Source organism: Periplaneta americana, chromosome 11 (genome assembly GCF_040183065.1).
Source record: "Periplaneta americana isolate PAMFEO1 chromosome 11, P.americana_PAMFEO1_priV1, whole genome shotgun sequence".
Taxonomy (NCBI): Eukaryota; Metazoa; Arthropoda; class Insecta; order Blattodea; family Blattidae; genus Periplaneta; species Periplaneta americana.
This window is the reverse complement of record NC_091127.1, coordinates 54,569,729-54,593,526: the sequence shown is the minus strand read 5'-3', so window position 1 is coordinate 54,593,526 and position 23,798 is coordinate 54,569,729. Positions and strand designations below refer to the sequence as shown.

Here is a 23,798-nt window from a genome sequence, read left to right as displayed (position 1 = left end):
CGTAATCGTCGGACACTTCTAGAAGATTTGAAGTTCTTTAAAATAACAACAGACATAAATATCGCGAGCAGGCAGTTCCTCCTCACATTTCTTTTTTGTATGAGAATCATAATCTTAATTCTTATTAGAAACAAACATCAGCAGATGTAGTAAGATTCAGAAGCGAATATGAGTACTTTCAGCAATAAAAAGATTAGAGAACCGGTTTGTACACTCACCAGAATGTCGAGCCTGGGCGTCGTCTCACGATCGATGCTCCTCGTCGTCTTGACAACGCCACTATGCCTCTCCACCGTCACCAGATCCTTTTGCCGCCCGCCGACAAGCCGGTACGTGAAGGGCGCACCGTTTGGTGGGAGATCTGGATCCGTCGCCGTCAGAGTCATCACGCTTGTATTAGGAGGCTCGTTCTCCGTCACGTAGCCGATCACTTCCGGAGGATCAAACACCGGACCGTTATCATTGACATCCTGTACAGCAATCCTGACGGTCGTGGTCCCTGTCTGAGGCGGCGAACCAGTGTCAATCGCTCCGAGAGTCAGTGTGTATGCCGGAACAGTCTCTCTATCTAGTCGCGATGTAGTCTCCACGTCCCCGGTTGCAGGATCTACTTTGAATACGTGTCCTTGGTTCCCGCCAATGATGGAGTACGAGAACTGATTGTTCTGCGGTCTGACATCCTTGTCAACTGCCTTGACGGTGACGACTTTCGTGCCAGGTGAGGCTCCTTCAGATACCATCGCATCATACAAAGGCTGCAAGAATTCTGGCGGATCGTTACCGTCCTGGATGGATACTATCACCTGGGCTTCATCAGTATCGTTGCCTCTGATTCCGCCCGCATTCTTTGCCATGACGGTTAGCACGACACGGTTCTGCGTCTCTCTGTCTAGCCTTCTGGACACTTTAATCACACCTGACTCTGAACCAATACTAAAACCACGATCGTTACTCGATCCAACGAACAGATAAAACACAACACCATCATCTCCGGCGTCCTGATCTGTAGCCTGAATCATGCCGACACTTGTACCAACTTCTGCAGATTCAGAGACGTCGAAATGGAACACAGGTTGCATGAATCTTGGGTAGAATTCATTCTTTCCTGTTATGTGAATTACGACTTTGGTTGAACCGTACATCGGCGAATCTGGATTAGCGGCAAGGATGTCAAGAACGTACATATTCTGTTCCTCGTAGTCAAAACTCGTTTTGGAGTAAATGACTCCTGTTTTGGATTCAATGCTGAAGACGTCTTTGCCGCTTCCGCCGACTATAGAGTACTGGATGATTGCGTTCTTGGCTGAATCCACATCATGGGCTTGCACTCGGTACACTGTTGAGTGTGGCGGTGAGTTCTCTGGCAGGAAGGCTTCATACGACGTCTGATTGAAGACGGGAGCATTGTCGTTGATGTCTGTGAGGGTGACTGTGAGCATGGCGGTGGCTTGCCGGGGCTCAAACCCAAGGTCCGATGCTGTGATGTTGAGGCGATATTCGGGCACCGTGTCGTAGTCCAGAGGTTGGTGGATCGTGATAGCTCCGGTCGCAGGTTCCACACGGAACTCTTCTCGCTCGTTGCCACTCGATATAGAATATCGTACAATGCCATTAGGGCCCTCGTCACCATCTGCAGCTGTCATTGTTACGATAGTAGCGCCCAACGGCTCGTTCTCTGGAACGATTACCTGGAGAAACAAAAGTATACAGTTAAAAACTGTCTTGAAGAAAACTACATACATGATTCTGAATATTATTAACTGAAGATGTTGAATATTCTATAATGATCAAGCAACAGTTATAACAGTTTTCTTTACTGATTTATATAAATTCAATTTTGGCAGGTATGCATTTTCAAGACTCACCGATAATAACATTTTTGACTTGGTAGAAACTACTTAGCTATCTTTTTTATTTCTAAATTTAATAGTTTTGAAGTAATGTCAAATAGTACATTATGCAACGAGCCTATAATGGTAGTAATTAAGACGCGAGTATGTTTATGAAACGAGCGCAAGCGAGTTTCATAATTTTTATACGAGCGTCTTACAGTAATTACCATTATAGGCAAGTTTCATACGACTTTTTATGCTCGACCATATTTCTAGCTTGAAATTATTCAAAGGATTCATGTTATTTTTATCTGACTAGGGAGCGGAAGTGACCTTGTGCAATATCTCGTAAATTGTGAGATGTGCGCAGACGCGAAAGTATTGATTTTTTCCGAGCAACAAATGTCATTGACCTTGATATAATCTAGAGAGTAAAATAAAGATTAATCTTAATATAACCTTGAAATTGATTTAGACATTGAAAAACGAGATGACAAATTGAATTTATTTGAATATTATTTACAATTAACGCTAATTATTATAGTAACAGAACATAACCTTCTGAGACAGTATTGGATTTTCAGCCTCCGTGACGTTTCGCTAGTTGTCTTTCGATTGCATATCCGAGAATAATGGATACTTGCGCTTTCATATTGCTACAATGGTGTTTTCTGATTGGTGGAACACCTGAACTTTAATGAATAGGTGTACTTTAATGAGGTCCATTAAAGGGCTGCTACCAGGTGTATAATTACTACATTTCGGCATGGTCGAGCATAAAGAATACTATGAAATTAAATTAAGAAATGAAGGCTTGCCAACCAAAGAGAGTTTATATGAACTGTGTAAATATTTCTGTTGCGAAAGATGAATGAAAGATACTAGAATAATTGAAGATTTACATATACTAGCTGCACATTGCAGACTTAAACGTGAAGTACAACTTAGGCAAGTGAACAAATACTAATTGAAGACATTATTACAAAAACAGTCCTAATCATTTTTAATGAAATTGAGTTAAGGACGCATTTGCTACTATTTAAAATGTTTATAGACTCCAGAAACGACTCATGCCAGTTGCAATAGTCACAAGGATAAACACCAGTTGTACAGAAACAGCTGACATGTGTTGTTCTATTTATTTTTATTGTTCTCCTGAAAAATAGCAATTTTAACAAGGGTTGTTTTTGTAATAATGTCTTCAATTGTAACAACATACTAAAGTGAGTTGAGTCTTCCACTAAAACTAGACGCATGTGCAAGATAAAACATCTTATATTAAATATTTAATTTTAGAAATTGTATTAAAAATTATATATCTATGTGTAAAATTATAAAGTGTGTGTATATGTAAGTTTTAAACGATTATATGTATGTATTTCATTTTCTGTGAACTATAAATAATAAATATCATATCATTATTGATTTACATACGTCGGTAATAGTCAAAGGATTAATTTATATAACATGTTAATTTTGGGGATATAAAGAAAAATTAAATACCGAAATATTTAATATTTCAACCAATGTATTGAAGGTGAGACCTTAACTATAACATATTTTCTCACTTATATACATGTGTTCTGTCTACCTGCTCAGGCTTCTATATCAGAGGAGATACAAACTATGATTGAAACAGCAATGAGAAGTATAATAATAATAATAATAATAATAATAATAATAATAATAATAATAATAATAATAATCCGTGGTGCTACAGCCCGTGAGGGGCCTAGACAGACTAGCCGGCTTCTGGCCTCACGCCCACATGACGAAGCAGAAGTGGACGATCATCCAACCAGAATGGACGTATCGTGTAGTTAGCACGATGATCCCCCCAGCCGTTATAGCTGGCTTTCGCAACCGGATTTCGCTACCAAGTGCATCACGATGCTGGGTGGGCACCGGTCCCATACATTGGCCGAAATTTCATGAGAAAATTTCTTCCCCCATGAGGACTCGAACCAGCGCGCATTTCGTAACGCTCATCCTAGGCAGGATGCTTAGACCACTACTCCACGGCGCGGGACTATGAGCATTATATATAACTCAGTATGAAATATCGTCCCTTACAAAATCATTCCTTATTCGAAACGAACTATAGCTTACCATTTCTTTTGACAGTTTATTCTGCGTAACAAAAACTTACGAAGAAAATCATATCTGTTGGTTTGGAGTAAATCACCATGATGTGATTTTGACTTCAAATAAATACCTATTAATATATTTCATTAAATTACTACATATTATGTGCATAATTTTTTAATAAACTGAGACATGAGCACTGAACATGGACAAAATCCGCAAAAAAAGTGTATAAAAATGTGTATTACCAGTCCTACAGTATGGATGCCAAACCTGGTCCCTAACATCAAAACATAGGCGTACGCTTCAAACCTGCCAACGCAGTATGGAAAGAAAAATCCTGCAACTATCTCTGAGGAAGAAAGTAAGGAACGAGGAGCTACGCAATCGTACCGGCATGAAAGACGTCCTAAACACCGCCGAAAGCCTAAAGTGGAAATGGGGAGGGCACGTGGTAAGGATGGACCACAGACGATGCACAGACGTCTGTGCGATTGACATTGTGGGATCCCAGGATCGGCAGAAGAAGAGTGAGACGCCAGACGACTAGATGGGCCGAATTCTTCAAGAAGAAGGCAGGAGCACAATGGATGAGCAGTACAAGAGACAGACAGCTAGCCTATGGAGAAATCTAGAAGCCACCGTCCTCAGTGTGCAGTGTGGTGCGAATCTTACAAGTGCATATAGTGTTAGTGTACATAGAAACGAAGTAGTGCAGCCAAGTTCGCTGATATCACTCCTTAGGACCAGCTCACCTAATGAGTGAAGTCTACTGAGCCAAGCCCTGTCAATCAGGAGGCCCTTGCCCTTACAGGATCTAGCAGGCTAAATTTATTTATTAATTTATTTATAACGTAGGAAAATTCGCTATATACAAATAGATGGAAAATACAATCAATACTACCAGAGTATTTCATTATCTTGAATGATGAAAGTGTGTATTTTCGTCAAAATTCTAAATCTAATTTTTGCACTATCAAAATCGAGAACTTAATTTTTTCCCTCCCCATCAGATTCCTTGTGACTCAAGGACTTAAATGAAATTAATCCGCCTCTGAAGACTGTGACTAATTTCAATATGTTCCACAACATTTCGTTAACATTCTGGAAATGTTTCGCATAACAGAGCGACTGACAGCTTCTCTAACCTGCGAATATTTTCGACTGATATAAATAAAATCTCCAGTCTACAAAGAAGTTTCAAACATCATCTTAACCACTTAGGCAATTTGCAGAACTGCATTTTCCTGATGAAATAGTTTGGGTATGAACTGCTCGAATCAGTCAATATAATGTAAATAATTATAAACGTTTGACTCGATTTTTGTTCTTTCAGTAACTTTTGGTGTTGTCTAGTAGCAGAGTGCTCCCCCCAAATTAACAATCTATTTTATGTAAGATAGGATTTTCACTTATTTGGTCTCAAAGAAGAATCCAACTTTAAACTACCACTTCCGATAATAAGAAATACAATTCAATACAGTATTTAATTTTTGTATTTTTACAATTACTTTTTAGTTAACAATGTGGGGTGAAGGTTGGTAATATTGTGATACTAGTAATATTATAATAGTTCTTTTTCAGAATTTTTTTTACAATTTTACTGAGCGAGAGGAAGATCGGTTTTTTGCTTCAACGTATTAAGAGAATGTTCGTGGACAAGTTTCTGCACAAAACCGGTTCTTCTCTCGCTCAGTAAAATTGTAAAAAATGCTCAAAAAATACTATCATAATATTATTGGTATCACAATATTACCAACCTTTATGCTATATATGTATCATACAGATTCATCAAAATAAAAAGTATTCGAGGATCAGAAGTTTGGGCAACATTGTCCTATACAGTAACGTTAATGCAAGCTTAAAAATAGAGATATCAAGAATCTGTCGTACATTTGGACACATTACTGTACGAGCCGATAGAAGCGTGAACGATGGTATGTACCCAATGATTTATAGTTTACGTTTTATGTGATAGTCATAATGAATAGAAAACGCATGGGATTGTGACATCACTTAGAGGTGTATGCTGCAGAAAAGTGTTAAAAACAGGCAATAAAACAAAACGGCGATGCATCAGATTTACGACATATGGCATCTGGAGAATTACAGAAACTCGCGGTTAGTTGATCCACAGATTGATTCCGACGAATCTTCATTCGAGAAGCAAATGTTACATGTGCAATTAAGTTATAATGAATTACCTCTATTTTATTTTCAGTATCTGGAATCTGACAGGTAAAAAACACGTAATGAAGATTTTAATGTCATTAACGTCAAGTAAATGAGTATCATACCTTAAATAATTAAACAATTTTTTCTTATTGTTACCTGCTGTAAGATTTACGATAATTGCTGCCATATTCTATAGCAGGAAATAAGACACAGTGTATATTAGTGCATTAGTGAATAACAATTAATAACTATGATTAACATTTTCTTGCTAAGTGTCGTCCTTCAGGGTTACGCGCCAATCTATGGATCACTTTACTATATTAGATATTGCTCGCGGTAGACTACTTTGCACCAATGACTACTACGGGAAGAAATTACTATTATGATAGGGAAAACAGAAGGACGCCGTCTTTGTCCACCAAATATTACTCCCCGTGAAGCTCTAGCAGTTCGGTAATGACATGGCAATGGCGAAGAAGATAAAGCCAGCGAAAAAAGATTAAGAGAAAGATAGGCCTCTTGTTATCATATTTGGATGCCCACTAATGTGCCGACTCCAAATCACGAAGTTGTACCACATCTTGTGTAATGATTTTTTTCCAGAGTCCAGTTGTGGACTTACAACACGACCCAGTATTGGTAAAAAAATATTAAAATGAAAAAAAATCATGAAAGAGGATATGAAATTAAGGAAAAAAGAAAAAAAAAGCTAGACAGACAAATATTCGGATAGATAGATAGATAGATAGATAGATAGATAGATAGATAGATAGATAGATAGATAGATAGATAGATAGATAGATAGATAAACTAGATAGATACAGTAGATAGATAGATAGATAGATAGATAGATAGATAGATAGATAGATAGATAGATAGATAGATAGATAGATAGATAGATAGATAGATAGATAGATAGATAGATATATAGACGGACGGACGGATGGACAGACAGACAGATAGAAAAATTTAAATTATGATTTATTTAATGACGCTCGCAACTGCAGAAGTTATATCAGCATCGCCAGTGTGCCGGAATTTTGTCCCGCAGGAGTTCTTTTACATGTCAGTAAATCTACTGACATGAGCCTGTCGCATTTAAACACATTTAAATACCATCGACCTCGGCCGGGATCGAACCCGCAACCTCGAGCATTACATAGATATCTGTGAGATCGGTAGAAGGCTCTTAGGAAATTCTGACATAAATTAATGAGTGGATGAACGAATGAATGAAACTGAGTATCTTACGAAATTATACAGTGAATTTATTTTGCTAGGGCTCGCTCGCGGAAGCTCAGGATGTGCGGCACTGAACAGCACAGTTGCCGACATGTGGCCTGAAGAGCTGTCAGTTGTGAGTCAAGACCACGCAAGATAAACCGTGCAACGAACAGTTTTTTTTTTTTGCTATTTTAAAATGTAAGAAAAGCTTACGTTTTCAAAGACTATGTTGAAAATATTTCCCATTGCTACGATACAAGCGTTGTAGCTTGTAAACACATTTTGATTCACACGTTACAACTCTGCTTTCGAAATGTTGGCTATTTCTTTTCGAATGTTGTTTTGTGACGTTTTCGATTTGATTTCTTGTCAAATACTTATCGCGTAGTTTTGAATTTGTTTACTATTTTTAAACTGTTCTCTTATTAGGTGGATCAATGTCAGAAAATCATTCCTGAAATCTCTACGGTACTGAGTAGGCGATTCATTTTTTGAAAAGTTACAAGTTGTTCGGTAGTAAATTTTAGAACCATGACACAATCAGTAGTCACGAAAAGAGAGCTGAAACCGCGCTGCAAACGTCTCTCAAAGCAACTGACACATGCTTCATGCCGCCTTATCGCTGTCTGTCTACGTGGCTTGTACTTACTTAATTTCCGCCTCCGTATTCCGTATACTAGCGAGCCCATACAAAATAAATGCACTGTATTTTGTAAAGTAGCATTTTTAATTCCTGAAATGAAGTTCTGAGGACAATACACAATCGGCGATACACGGAACATAGCTTGAAATGCTGTAAAACTGTTTTAACTAATTAAATAATTTGTTTCCACTAACCTGGTAGCTAAGGGCAGTGAACACCGGACTGTATCGGTTCTCTCCTGTGACCACGAGGGTGACGACTGTCTGGTCACTCTGGGGCGGAACACCCTTGTCTACCGCCCTCACCACGAGACTGTAGGACTCCAACAACCTGCCTGCGAGGGAGATACCCGACACCGATATCCATCCCGTCGTCTTCCCCACCTCGAACAGTTCCGAACCGTTGCCTCCGATCTTCACGTATTCCACCTCTGCATTCACTCCAAAGTCCGCATCGTCCTTCGCTGTCACTCGAATTATCTGAAAGAAAGATGATCAAACTGATTATGTGGAGACTTTACCAGAAAAGGCATTGAATCCATTGCTTAATATGGCTAATACTTCAACATAATGCATTTGGAGATTGAATCGTATGTGTAATCTTCTGAATTCCAGGTTGAAGTGTGTTTGGACGTTATGTGGAATCACATGTCCCCTCATATAGTGAGCAGCGAAAGCGTGTTCCGAAGAGCGCTCCATGCAAAGGGGGCAGCAAAATGACAGGACACTTGTAACTTGTCCGCAAGGGTACTTGAAGAAATAGATGAATAATTCATTTCATAATTAACTGTAAATGTCACTAAGACCTGTCTTTTTTTTTTTTCGATGCCGCGTAGCTCCTACACGAGGCATCGGAGAACATGGGTCGTTTTATGAAAAATGATCCTCATTGCAAGATCTATCGATCCCCAGAGTTTGTTGTGGAGTTCTTGAATCACCCTGTGTACATAATTATATAGCATACTAGTGGCTTGTGCAGCAAATGCTGCAAACTAAGTTCATTAGACGTTCAAATAAACATTTTTCAGATTTATTTTCAATGAAGAATACCAGACATTCTGAAAGTTATTTGCTTCCATAATAATGAAAGATACTCTCTCTCGAGCCAATACTGAAGAGAACCACACATATAAATATCTACACCACACCGCCATTAAATATATGAAAATGACCCAACCTCACTTGATTAATAACTATAAAAATATTTGATTTTTAATAATATTTTTATCTTACGTAAGTTTTATAGCTTTCAGTAACATACTGGTATAGGTACTATATATACTATATAGCCGCCAGTCAGTAAAATATAGAAATCCAAATCTAATTTAAGTTATTCTCTACATCTACTTATAACCCCAAAACGTTTCACTTTCATATCATCAATATAGCATTAATATGTATAATTAATGAAAAATAGTCACATCATGGCATTAACTGCAATAATATTTCATTTCTAATGGTAATGTCATCAAACCACCTCAAGTTTTGTAGCTTTTAATATCCAATACACAGCTATACCCAGAAAATTACACACCACAGAATCGAACCTGTAAATTATTTTTAGTAAGTTAAGTTTTTAATAATCAATTTAATTTGAGCTCTAAATATGTCAGCATTCTTGCAGATCATGGCCTTCGTGTAATATTGTTTACTGTAGTGTGTGTTTTGTTTTATTCTGAAATGCAATTAGCTAGTTCTCAAAACTGACGACAGATGGATTTTGAAAACTAGGAAAATTATGTTGAAAAATTGACATTTCACTGAAAACTACTATTTTTCTGAAAAACTTTGAGTTCCAAGCTTCAAAATGAGGGATCATTTATTAAAATCCGTTCAGCCGTTTTCCCGTAATTTCCATTACCAGTTCAAATTTTATATATATATATATATATGGATAATTTCATTCCAAAATTATGGAATGAAAAATGGCGGGAAAATCGTGTAATTTAACTTTGTGTTCATAGATACAGAATATAAACAAAATTTGTCCAATAATTTAGTAGAATTCGCTGTATATAGATGGTATGCAAAAAATGATTATTTGCTGTCAAGGATGCTGGAAATGTACGTTGCTGTGAAAGTCTGTAAATAGACATCAAAATACCTTCCCTTTATATTTAGTGTAATGCCAGACTAAATAATAAGTTTCATTATGTAACTTTATCTACTACACTTGTGCGAGACGTTTCTTGGATGCATAAATAAATAAGAAAAGTAAACTAAGAAAATTTTCTATTTATATACTTTTTCTTCTCTTCTAATAATGGACAAAGAATTTGTACACGAAACAACTACGAATAGCAATGCAAATATTTTCACAGAAGCCTGACTAAACTAACACATGATGTGATATACAGCGTATTCTATTTACAAAGACTTGACGTTGTAAATGGTATGCAAATTTATGATACATGCAAGATGTCGAGTTCCATCACAGGACTTTGTTAAATAATTACTGTTAATATTTCGTGTGCAAGGGTCACCTCTTCTGCGCATGACTAGGTAAAAATAAAACAACAATGAAAGTCTAGTCTGACTGAACAGAGTCGGTTCATTGGAATCCCAGTTAGGATCACGCTGGTTATGATAATTGCTAATTAGAATTATAATAAATCAAGCTTATATCAGTGGCAGCATTTAACCGACAATCTTTTCATCTTGAAGTACGGTCTGCAATAAAAGTTGAGCCCGGAATGCAATAAAAAGTAGGTGCCACGAGCATTAGATAAATTTTCCCATTTGTGTACACGATTAGTCACGATGTACGCTCAAGTGTGTTTTGCCTGCCATGTAATTTCTATTCTTTTCAAGCATTCAGATACTCCTCATGATGTTTATTACTGAGTCAGTCTGCCGCTGTTGTATTACTAGAAAAAGACAGCATGGATGGGTTCTTATGACACACAGACGTATTTTACAAATGATATGCAGTTTATCAAAAATATTCCATCTTGCATCATCTATAAAGATCATAAATAATTATATGGCTAAAGTACCAGCATCAGAATAATGTCTCATTTGCTGCAATGTTATTGTTTCTAGTACTGAACTTTCATGGCGACAATGTGTAATGGCTCGAGGCAGTCAAAATTCGTGACTCGCGAAACCGCGAAAAATCTAAAAACCAAATAAACATACAAATCTGGCTTTCAGGTAGTAGCTCCCTGTAAAGCATGTTTGAATAATTTCAAGGAAAAATTGTATTTGTATAATACATTCATTACTGGAGGTACGTTAACAGAAAGCCACAATTTAAGTCACACAAGTATTTGTGTGCACTCATAGTTGAGTTCTGGCGTCTTGTCAGCTCATTTGAGTCGTGTGGATACAAAGGAAAAATTGTGACGGTGTCTTGTATAGTTCCTGGGGTAGCTCAGTCGGAAGAGCGTTCGCGCGCTAAGCGAAGGGTCCCGGGATCGATACCCGGCCCCGGAACAATTTTTCCTTGAAATTATCCAAATAAACATAGTTTAAAACATGGTTCACATAAAAAATATCATATAATTACACCTTTCAACTCGCGAAACACTCGCAAAAAATCGCAAAAATTCTATGACTCGCGAATTTAGCATATGTTCTGTCGTTATTCGTGAATAGACGCAATTTTTCAGCAATTAATATATACATTATCTAAATTTGGAAATTTTAGAAGTTCTGTTTGAAAAATGCACAAGGTTTGGAATTCTGGCGGTAGATGGTGTGAGTTGAAATGGTTCGTAAACGGTTTGATACAACTGAAAGCAGTTTGAAACCTCTCTTTGATCAGGCGCCAACCTTAAAGAATTTATCACCTGATGTAGCAGTACATGCATACAGTGAACTGAAGGACATAGTTAAAAATAGTCTTGGACTTTCAGTGCGAGAAAGTTTGCTGTCGTTACGTGAAGATTACAGTGATTTTGTGGATGGAGCACTCCAAGCTATATGAGTTCCAGTTTCTAATGTTGACTGTGAACGTTTTTTTTTTTCACAGTTTTCGTGTGTGCTAACAAATAGAAGAAGAAACCTTACAATGACAAACCTAGAACTGTTGTCTGCGTACAACTTTGAATGTTAAATAATGTTAAATATCTTAGAATTGTTGTCAACGTAAAACTTTGAATATATAATTATAATTTATTGTCAATTATATTAAGCAACATAATAATTTTTAATAAAATAGGGTGAAAATTTCAGGTTTTCTGAAGAAATTTTCGTTTTCACTTAAGAATTTTATTCCTTTTTAACCAAGAATTTTAGCTCCTTTTATTCAAGAATTTTGACTGTCTCAAGCAATGGCGAATGAAAATGGCGAGTCTATCTGATTAATAGATGAGGGGAGGAGAATGAAACAACGGAGGAATAAGTGAATAGAATGAATAAGTCATAGAACATTTTATATGGTAATATTTGCAGCCCCCGCCATCATCATCATCATCATCATCATCATCATCATCATCATCATCATCATCATCATCATCATCATCATGTGCCGGATTTAGACCTAGGCAATTTCCAGGGGGCGGCATTGTCTCTCTGTCTCTCTCTTCACTTTTTTCTTTCCTTTTTCCATTTTCATTTTACAGTGAAATTTGTTTTTAAAAAATTTCCTGAAGTTTATTCTTGAACACCTTGTGGAAGTCGGAAGTCACATTGTCGCGGTCGCGGCGAGAGTACAAGGAAAGTGTGCAGCTGCATAATTACATTGTAATTCCGATATCAATTTATTATACCATGAAACTGCTTAAATTTAACTGCATGTATAAACAAAAATGCATTGTTGAAAATCAAATTGGATGTGTGTTTATTTATCGCTATGAATAGTAACTACAACTCTCAGTTACATTTCCAGTATTATATCGTCAACAAAATATTAATCACTTTCCATGTGCACTATACAGGGTGATTCAGTGACTATGATACAAACTTTTAGGAATGATAGAGGAGACAATTTATGAACAACTTTAATATAGGAACTTATTTTCGGAAACGTTCTGTTTGGTAGTTGGAAACCTATATATGTTAGTCAATGTAACCAGCTAGAATCGAACTCAAGGCTATCCTTTTGAAATTTCGTTGCAGACGGCCGTTCCTGCAAACGTTTATGATTTCTCATGAACATGGTATAAGCTAGTTGGCATCATAAATTATATTTTGCCTATTTAATTTTGCATCTTTCCTCGCAACTTGTTAATATGCATTTCATTTATGGAAGAGGAAAAGACAATGGAAGCCCATAGCGCCAAAGTTATTTAAACGATTTTACTCATTTTTTTATGAGTATTCCTGGGATATTAAGCTCTAAAAATCATATACAGGCACATAAATTTATGTTTTAAAATATCAAAATAGGTTTTAAATAGGCACATTAGAAGAGGACAGCAAGATATTGAAAACTTAACTTATGTATCAATTTAGCCTATGTAAATTTGATTTCATTATAAGTAGTTTAGAAGAGGACAACAGTGTTAGAATTAAAATATAGGAAGTTAACCTAAATTTAATTATATAAATTTGATTTTACGTATTTTAAGTATCTTGGAGGAGAATAACAATCTTTGAATTAAAAAGGAAGGCAGGGGACTCGTAGAATTCCTGTCGAGTCCCTGTAATTGCGTGAAATGTGGCTGCTGAAGCCACTGGCAATATCTTAAATGTAAAATATATAAGGCCTAATTATGATGAAATTCAAAGTTCATTTATTTTTCCAATAATGATTTGTAGCGGGTTGCATCTGCCCGCTGACACTAAGGAAGAACGATTTGTTGCAGGTTGCATCGGCGCATCCCCACTAAGGAGTAAGAGTCACGAGGAGTATTACAGAAATGGTAACAAACGTATTTCCCGAATAGATGGCCATTTAAACATTTCATATTAATTTAGAAAACTAAAATTACTGTATATTCCTAAATTTAATCAAAATATTAATAAGATATTGAAATATGAAGAATGTGTATCATAAAAATAATGACAATATTACAATTGTATTGATATTATATTGCATTTAGGTAATGTAATAAGGAATTAGCTACATATACATATTTGTAACGTTTAAATTATAATTATCATTTATACGTTTCGATGGATACTGTAAAGCATAGGCTATTTATTTCATAATAATTGAAAATAGAAGTACCGGTAGGTATCTAACTTTTAAACAAACCATTTAATATTATTTTATATGATTCTTAATTATACACGTAAAATTATGGCCTTATTTTTAATGAATTTTAGGAATAATTATTATTACTAAATTAATCTTGATTGCTTCCCCTGTTTCGGAAGCCACGCTACGCCACTGGTTTTTAAGACATTTCCCCAACCGTAAGGCGAATGTCAGGCTGGCCTCACCTCGCCAAATACCATCCTTCTATGACCTTAAATAACCCCGTATTTGATAGAATGTCGTTAAGTAACCAAGTAAAAAAAAATTCCGTTTAGATAGTTTAATACCAAAACTTGCCGTAGCTTACACACAACCTTCAGGAAGCTATTAATGTTACATTTGGTGAGATACGTATAATTTCTCGCCATGTCTCAGATATTGAAACACAAAGCTACGGAGCTACACACCGGCAGCATTATCAGAAAAAAATAAGAAAAGACAAATCTATCTTTTGGATCACTTATCGAGGTCTAATTTGCTGGAGGTAGTATTCGTCACCAAAAGTAACTTCCCTAGCAATAGGATTCGTTATTCAAAGCTATTTTCGAAAAAAATCCTCATTCTACTATCTTTTCCACTATTACGTCAGAGATCAAGCTCGAATTACCTCATTGTAAGTCCGAACATTAGCACTGATCTAAAGGATATAGGACATAACTTCATAACAAATTACCTGTTGTCCAGCAAGAGCATTCTCGGGAACTGGTGTGAAGTATTCCTCTTGCTCAAACTGTGGCGCGTTGTTGTTGGCATCCACGACGTTTACAGTGACCAGGCACTCCGACGACATCGGTGGCTTCCCGTTGTCCGTAGCCATCACAGTCAACACGTACTGATTCTCAGGAGAGGGCTCCAGTGCTGTGTGCTTGTACCGCAAGGACCTCTTGGAGAAAAGCTCTCCGCTGGCAGGATCCACCGTGAACAGATCAGACGGATGTTGCAAAGAGTATGAGATGACTGAGTTGGGACCCTGCTTGTCCCTGTCAGCGGCTGAGACCTGTCCCACGAACACAACACTCCTTTGAAGCTCTGGAAAGTTAAAGCTGTAGTAAGAATGCTCGAATTCGGGAGCATTGTCGTTCTGATCCTGTATGGTGATTGTGAGCGGTGTTTCTGCACGCCAGGCACCATCTACGGCCGCCACTTTCAGAAGATATTCATCCTGAGCTTCCCTATCCAACGGTCCAGCAACTGTGACGTTACCAGTTATGACATCGATTGCAAACTTCTCTCCAGGATTCTCCGTGAAGCTGTAGGTCGCATTGGCATTTTCTCCAACGTCCAAGTCTGAACTAGTAACCTTGATCACGAACGAACCTGGCTCTGCGTTTTCAGTTACGTTGACGCTGAACAGCCTTGTGAATCTCGGAGGATTGTCATTCTTGTCTAGGACCGTGACGACCACAGTAGCACTGCCCGTCAACTGAGGACGTCCTTGATCGACAGCTTCGACGGTGAGCTGGTAGCTAGCAACGCTCTCTCTGTCCAGGCGGACACTAGTGTAGATTTCACCCGTTTCGGAATCCATTTCAAAAGCTCCATCCTCGTCGTTGACAAGGCGGTAGGTCAACTGCCCGTTTGTTCCGGAATCTGCATCTGTTGCTCGAACTTGAAGGACCTTCTGTGGCGGTGACTCTTCCTCGATGATGCTAGCGTTGTACAATGCATTTTCCATTACAGGAGCGTTATCGTTGGCGTCAGTAACATTGACAACAAGTCTCAAGACACTACGAAGAGGTGGCACGTCTGAATCTCTAGCCTCAACCCAGACTACGTACTGAGGTGCTGTTTCGAAGTCCAGGCCACCTCCAGCGACCAGGACCTCCCCAGTGGAGGAATCTATCCTCAACGCATCTCCTACGTTTCCCCCAGCGATAGCAAAGCGGATCTCCCCTGTCGGTCGAGGTTTCGGTGATGTCGCGCTGAGTTGAGTGATGACTTTGCCAGCCGCGACGTCTTCAGGGAGAGAGAACTTGGTTTCCCGTGGTGCGGTGAGGCTGGGGAAGAGTCCCGATGGACGCAGCTGGATTGTGAGATCGGCTGTGGCCGTCTTAGCTTCTCTGCCGCCGTCTCGAGCTCGAAGCTGCACTCGGAATTCTCTCTCCCGTCCGCCTGCACTCGACAGCTCTCGTGCTGCTTTCACCACTCCTGTGTCACGGTCAATGGTGAAGAGAGAGGCGTCCTCCCCGCCAAGAGAGAAGGCCACGCGGCTGTTGGCACCCTCGTCGGCATCTACGGCTTTGGCTCCGAATACGAACTGACCTGTTACAGAGAGTCGGAAATATGAACACAGTGTTACAAGAATGGAATTATGATTATGAAATACGAACTGACCTGTTACAGAGAGTCGGAAACATGAACACAATGTTACAAGAATAGAATTATGATTATGAAATATGAACTGACCTGTTACAGAGGATTGATAACATTAACCATGGAAATGTGATTGTGAAATACGAAATTATCTATTACAGATTTGGAACATAAGCACGGTAACACAATAATTGAAATGTGAGCATAAAATATGATTGACATATATATTTGATGTCAACATTTACATCCATGTAACGTGGACCTCACAATTTTGTATCCGGTGTCACAATTACATTCATTATAGATATACATTTTGTAGACGCTCTTATAATTTGACTTTCGACCCCATTTAAATTGCTCAGTATTCCCACCTTTAAAACCTAACAACTTAATTTAGCTCATTCAAAATTGCCACTTTTACTACTCTGTTCTTGATTTTCAGTTCACTTATATCGAACACACACTGTTTCTATTAATACTTGTTACTAAAACATACTACACCAGTGTCCAATATGTTTCTTATTATGTCTGTTTCTTGCGTACATTCCATTTTCAGATCTCACTAATTTTCTACATACTTCGCTATCCTAGCTAGCCTCCCCCACCATACTACTAACCTATTTTCATTATCTTCATTGTTTTACTTAACTTCCTATTACACTCCTCTAATTCATTCAAAATTGACACTTTTATCACTCGGTTCTTGATTTTCAGTTCACTTAGTCTATATCGAACACACACTGTTTCCGATCTCGTGAAGGTTTGAACTGTTCTTTCCAAAGTTTGTGCTTTCCATTATTTCCTTAGTCTAGCTTCCTCCTTTTATCTGTAAAGTTCGTTCCGATCTCGTGAAGGTTTGAACTGTTCTTTCCATTGTTTTCTTAGTCTATCTTCCTCCATTTACCTATAAAGCTCGTTCCGATCTCGTGAAGAATTGAACTGTTCTTTCCATTGTTTCCTTAGTCTACCTTCCTCCTTTTACCTATAAAGCTCGTTCCGATCTCGTGAAGTATTGAACTGTTCTTTCCATTGTTTCCTTAGTCTATATCAGTGATGTAAAAGCAAGCGCATTTTTCTGACCTTGACGTCATGCGCGGGCAGCAAGCGCTAAGTATGGAAAGAGGAAGGGTTGTGTATATGAATAAGCAACCTGTTGGATTAAGAAAACAGTGGTGCACAAACTTCAAGAGGAGCGTGAAATTTTATGTCGTTATTTTTATATGGCTTCTTTCTGTTTAATATTATCTACATTGTCTGTAAAACAAAAGTACTAACACTGATTTCTTAATATTGCACTTGTGTTTTAAATCTTAATAACATAATAGAGAGTTAAGAAGAATATTCACTTAAATTCCATAGTAGTATAATATTACACTGTATTAAGTGGATGAAACACACCATTAATAAAGAAAGTGATGTTCCAAAGAAAGAGATTCAGTATGACATGATAAGTTGGAATTTATATTCATGGTATCTTTAGCCTTACAAAAGTAATCAATAAACTAATCAAAACAATATTACAGTACAAAGCAAAGTTACCTAGGTACTGTATCTATTTCAAGTGTAACTAATATTACGTAACAAAACTCTTATCGCATTATGCTTTTAAGGTGATATTGTGAGCAACTTCCTATCATCAAAATATTAAATTATTTTCTCGAAATCTGCTGAAGCTATAGAGCTGACATTTTTACAACACATGGGCACGTATCTTTTGCTTATGATGTAACAGTAGTTGTTTTGTTAATTCATTTACTTACAAACAATTTCCATGCGAATATTTTCAAAATTTTCGATACACTATCTTCAGTCATACGTATATACAGTATATTAGATTTACGAAAACATTCTGTAAGGCTACTAAATAAGTAGGCCTATACCTGAAAATTTCACTTTTCTACGTGAAAAGTTGAGAAAATATTTCTTTTGAATAAAAAAATTAAACTTGTGAAAAATGAGCATTAAAATTAAAACTTACATTCTTATAATACACTTATACTTCTCAGGCAAATATAAAAATTAACATGGATACGGTTTTATATGGCTTCTTTCTGTTTAATAGTATCTATATTGTCTGTAAAACAAAAGTACTAACACTGATTTCTTAATATTGCACTTGTGTTTTAAATCTTAATAACATAATAGAGAGCTGGCCATCCCTGAATATAGCTCGACCAAGCGGGAAATACCACCTCTTTCGTCTGTCTCTTTCTTTTCCGCTGTAAAGCGCTCAGGCTCTCCTGGGGTCTAAAGCGCGCGCTTGCTCCTGTGGGCATCAATTGACATGCCTGGTCTATATTCCTCCTTTTACCTATAAAGCGCTCCGATCTCGTGAAGATTTGAACTGTTCTTTCCATTGTTTCCTTAGTCTACCTTCCTCCTTTTATCTATAAAACTCGTTCCGATCTCTTGAAGGATTGAACTGTTCTTTCTATTGGTTCCTTAGCCTACCGTCGTCCTTTTACCTATAAGGCTCGTTCCCATCTCGTGAAATGTTCATTCCACAGTTTCCTTAGTCTATCTTCGTCCATTTATCTATAAAGATCGTTCCGATCTGGTGAAGGGTTGAATTGCTATTTCCACCGCTTTAGTCCGGTTTCGCTTCTTTTACCTAGTCCAGTCATTTACAACTAGCCAGTCTGTGACGTTGGAGCGCGTTTTCCCTTTCGAAGCAGATGTGACAGAGCACGTTAGGGGAGAGTAACGTTGTGTCTTCACTATTTAAACCTTTCCATCCCTTCTTTTGCCACTCCCTTTACTTTGCTCTTTCGCTTATGCTTCTCTTCTCGAAGAGCATGAGAGCAGAGACGTGTGACGTCACAGAGCCAGCAGTTGGAAGTGCCTGACAGCCTATTAGTCTGTATTCGAGCACTTATTTTGGCATCCGAAGGTCTTCCATTCTAATAACATGATGTAGCCAATTTTTGGTGCATTCCTTTAATGTTTCCATTCTTTCCTTTCAAGAACATATCTATCTATCTATCTACCAAATAACTTGTTACTTATTAGGGAATCAGAACAACATACCTGGCTGCGTGCGATCGGGTACGTGCACAGTGTAGCGGTCGCTGGAAAAGTGTGGCGCATTATCGTTCTCGTCCAGCACAGTGACGGTGAGGTTGACGGCAGAGGCGCGGGGCTCCGTGACGCTCGAATCCTGCGCCACCAGCGTCAGGTGGTATCCCTGCACCTCCTCGCGATCCAATTCCACAGCCGTCGTGATGAGACCCGAATCTGCGTCCACCAGGAATCGCTCAACGTTGTCGCCCAGGAGACTGTACCTGCATTCATCCACAAGGCAGTCAAACTCACGAAACAGACGTAATGACGATAATGATAACCATCACAATCATCATCAATAACATGTATTACGCCGAGAAAGAAGAAGAAGAAAAAAAAAGACCTTGCATTACCCGTCCTCGTCGGGCTCAATTTGTATGCGACACATGTCGGCCTCTCTTTTCTCCTGATAGCTACGTATGTCATGCAGCATCAAAATGTAGTCATAATTTATTTGATAGATTAAATTTCAAGCTCCGTCTATGAATGGGAGACGAAAACAGTACATTCAGAATGTATTCATGTTTATCTGGCGCTGTGATACCTTCAAATTTATTCAGCCATAACACATAGTGTGTGTTTAACCTTTACTGTGGGGAACTTTGAACTGAGAATCTTTCAATGGAGATGTATTAGGTGAACACATCTATTTGTTAGTCCACCTTCAAGGGAAGGCACGGACTGGGATTGTCCTCGCACGCAGGCCGCTCGCGTAGGCCCATTGTACTACTCAGCATGGAATGGTGTGCATGCCCTAAGCCCCTGCGCGCCGTCTCCGAACTCCCCTACAGCCTACATGATTCTTTTATCTTTCCGCGCAGGACTCACCGCGATTCCTTAACCCCGGTCCCACGAGTTATCATGGGTACAGTGCACAGTCCACGGTGCATAGCGCTACCACCAACAACGAATGACCACATGTCCACGGGGTCTAAGTGCAGCGGCGGCCCTCAGACGACTCTACATCGGAGCAAGACCGAAACGGAGATGAGGGAAAGTGTAATTATGATGGGGAAATGAATCTGAGATCCAACGCCGAAATTTACCCAGAAATTCTGCTTCGATTGGTTTATTTTTATTTTTTACTTTATTTGTTAATGAACATAACAAGCAAAAGCCCAATTACAATGGTTGAGGGAAACCTCGTAAAAAAACCTCAACCTGCTTGTTCACAGTCAGACGTGCTAACCGTTACTCCACAGACGTGAACGTGAACACATTTAAAGAGAAATATGTACCTGTCCGATGAAAGATATATCGGGAATGAGAGCGGCAGCAGTACTCCACGATACAAAGCAACCGAAATTCACAGTTTCCTCGTGCTCTCAAGGATATCGCAAACTAGGAGTTCACTGTGATCAAAAACTGTTTTAGCTCCTTTTTTAAATCTTTGGCAATAAAATTCCAGATTCCATTACGAGATCCTGTGGGCCTTTGACGTATTGCAATGTTGGTAGCAGAGAAGCACTTGTTGTAGGTTTATTTGGCGTTATAAGTTTGAGTTTTGAAGTACCTACATTATATCCACAGTTTTTACTGTCAGTTTTGCAACGATTTTATACTGCAACATTGAAAGAACAAGTGAATTTTGCTTTAAAATGAAAAGTAAAAACGAGTTTCAAGAAAGTGACATATAGGCTACTTTCTCATACATTTTGCGCTTTTCGAAACAATTCAGCTTCCATATTAAGTTACAAATATTAGTAATTAGTATACAGTTTATTTTCTTGCACCACGATTTAAAGTATAGTACATACCTGAATGAAATAATTCATTATGCACTCTTATAAAATATGACATTTCGTTCTCATATGGCACACAAAAGACGTTATCAATAATCCCAATTTGACTAATTTGATAAAGTATATGGTTTAAGTAAGCCGACACATATGTAATTAATTTTTCACAAATTTAAACCAAATAGCAATATGTATGTTGTATCATTACTTTTCTCTTTATGAAAATCGATATTTAAACGTGACCTTTACTGGAGCTAAATGACAGATATGAGCAGTGTGGGATGAAGATAAAAGCAAATAAGACGAAGACCATGCTCATAGGAACAAAAGTAAAGAAGATAAACTTGCGAATTCTAAATGAGGCAGTAGAGCAAGTGAACAGCTTCAAATACTTGGGGTGTTATTTTCACTCAATGTCACGGGGTTGGGTATCTTGTTATGAAGTTAGCCGATGTCTCAAAAGTAGGCGAAAGATGCAATCTTTGGAGAAAGATGTCTGACGCTGTGATCGAACGGCAAATCTTTGACTGACATTCAGTTAAAAAAAATATCACGGGGTTAGGGGTATCATGAAAATAAGCAACTTTACCCTTCTATAAGCAGTAACATGAGCTGCTGCCAGGAAGTCAAAAGGAGAATAGCACTGGTCAAGGAAGCTTTTAATAGAAAAAGGAGCATCTTCTGCGGACCTCTGAAAAAAGAACTAAGGAAGATACTAGTGAAGTACCCTTCTATAAGCAGTAACATGAGCTGCTGCCAGGAAGTCAAAAGGAGAATAGCACTGGTCAAGGAAGCTTTTAATAGAAAAAGGAGCATCTTCTGCGGACCTCTGAAAAAAGAACTAAGGAAGATACTAGTGAAGTGCGTTGTGTGAAGTGTAGCATTTATATGAGTAGACAGTGGATGCGGGATGACTTACCGTTGAATGTAGGTGCACATTTACTTTATGTTATATATTTTTTTTTTCATTCAGACCATTGGCTCAACAGGTTTTAAACGTAAACAGACGACGTCAACATGCTGCTGTATCTCCATACAGTCAGAAGGAAAAGAAAAATAACGTACTGTAGTAGTGTAGCACATACCTTGCAAGTTCAGTCCTCGTCATGATTGATTCAATTACCAGCGTTGCAGTAAACGACGATATATTCTCGTAAGTTGTCGAAGCTGAATCGTCTTCGCCTATCGCTTAAACAGTTTTTGTATCGAGAGAATTTCTGAAGAAAAACTCTAAAGTGGGGATCACTCAATTTCTTTAGAGGAATATTTGCACTGAGCATCATGTTGCACGTGTCGTCTAGACCCGCACAACTAAATGAGGATGATGATGGTTCCTCAGATTTCATTTCAACGCATTTCCTGTGCGATGTACTGTTGCAATGTTTCTCTATAGCCTGAGTTGTTCTGGTTTTTATTTCAATTTTACATACATTACACACGATATTGTCTTCGTTAATACATAAAATGTCACTCTCATACTTCTTAATTGCATTTCTTATCTCTAAGCGAATTTAACGTTTTGACTTCGACATTATGATTGGATCAGCACTACACTATTCAACTCGTACTAAATACTTTAGCAGGATAACACAACTGCACACGCAATGTGGACCGAGGTTCCTTCGTTATGTACGCTGCTGTACTCGCCAGGTACATAAAAGACGAACGACGCGGCACATGCTATATACTCCGATACGAAACAACTTCACTTTTTCTTAAGTCATCCTGCATCCACTGTCTATATATGAGGTAGAAACATGGGCATTACGACGAAGTGAAGAAAAGCGACTAGAAGCACTTGAAATTTGAATATGAAGAAGACTGGAGCGTGTGAAATGGACAGACAGAATAAAAATGAAACTGTGTTGGAAAGATTGGGTAGAGAAAGAAAAACTGAAACTGATCACGAAGAGAAAACGAAATTGGCTGGGTCACTGGCTGAGAAGAAACTGCCTAGTGAAGGATGCACTGGAAGGAATGGTGAATGGAACAAGAGTTCGAGACAAAGAATATATCAAATAACAGACGATATTAAAATATATGGATCATATGCGAAGACTAAGAGGAAGGCAGAAAATAGGAAAGACTGGAGAATGCTGGGTTTGCAGTGAAAGATCTGCCCTTGGGCAGAACATTATGAATGAATGAACGGCTGTCAACATAAGCAACGGAAATGCGTACATGAATAGGTGATGCTGCGAAAACATGTACGTAGAACGAAACTCACATTTCTCTAAAGAATGTGCTAAAACAAATGATTAGCGTCTGTATATTGAAAGTGTGTTGTTTCATAAATGTATTAATCAATTTCCTTCTTTCTGTAAAATATAACTAAAAATAGATGACTGAATCTGCTGAGTACTTACGTATTGTTTTATTTCAAGCAGGTACATTACCTTCATTTTCCCACAGGTATGGTTCATTTATTCTTACGACATAAAACATAAAATAAGCGTTCTATATCTTTTTTAAACTTATTATTAGGTATAAAATAAACAACAATCGATAAAAGAATTCTCAATCATTTAAATTTTTATACCGTCACTTTAATTACATCCAACTGGAAGGTTTATATTTTCGCAG

General features: G+C 38.0%; 1 protein-coding gene across 1 annotated transcript in view; it reads right to left on the bottom strand.

Moving 5' to 3' along the window:
• Window positions 1-23,798, bottom strand: part of LOC138709007 (cadherin-related tumor suppressor-like) — a 553,993-nt gene that overhangs the window by 38,804 nt on the left and 491,391 nt on the right. Inside the window, exons 8-11 of the mRNA XM_069839450.1 lie at window positions 19,444-19,697; window positions 14,777-16,365; window positions 8,154-8,438; window positions 219-1,688 (exon numbers count right to left, since the gene is read on the bottom strand). Coding sequence (XP_069695551.1) covers window positions 219-1,688; window positions 8,154-8,438; window positions 14,777-16,365; window positions 19,444-19,697 — 3,598 coding nt within the window. The remainder of the gene's footprint in view (window positions 1-218; window positions 1,689-8,153; window positions 8,439-14,776; window positions 16,366-19,443; window positions 19,698-23,798) is intronic.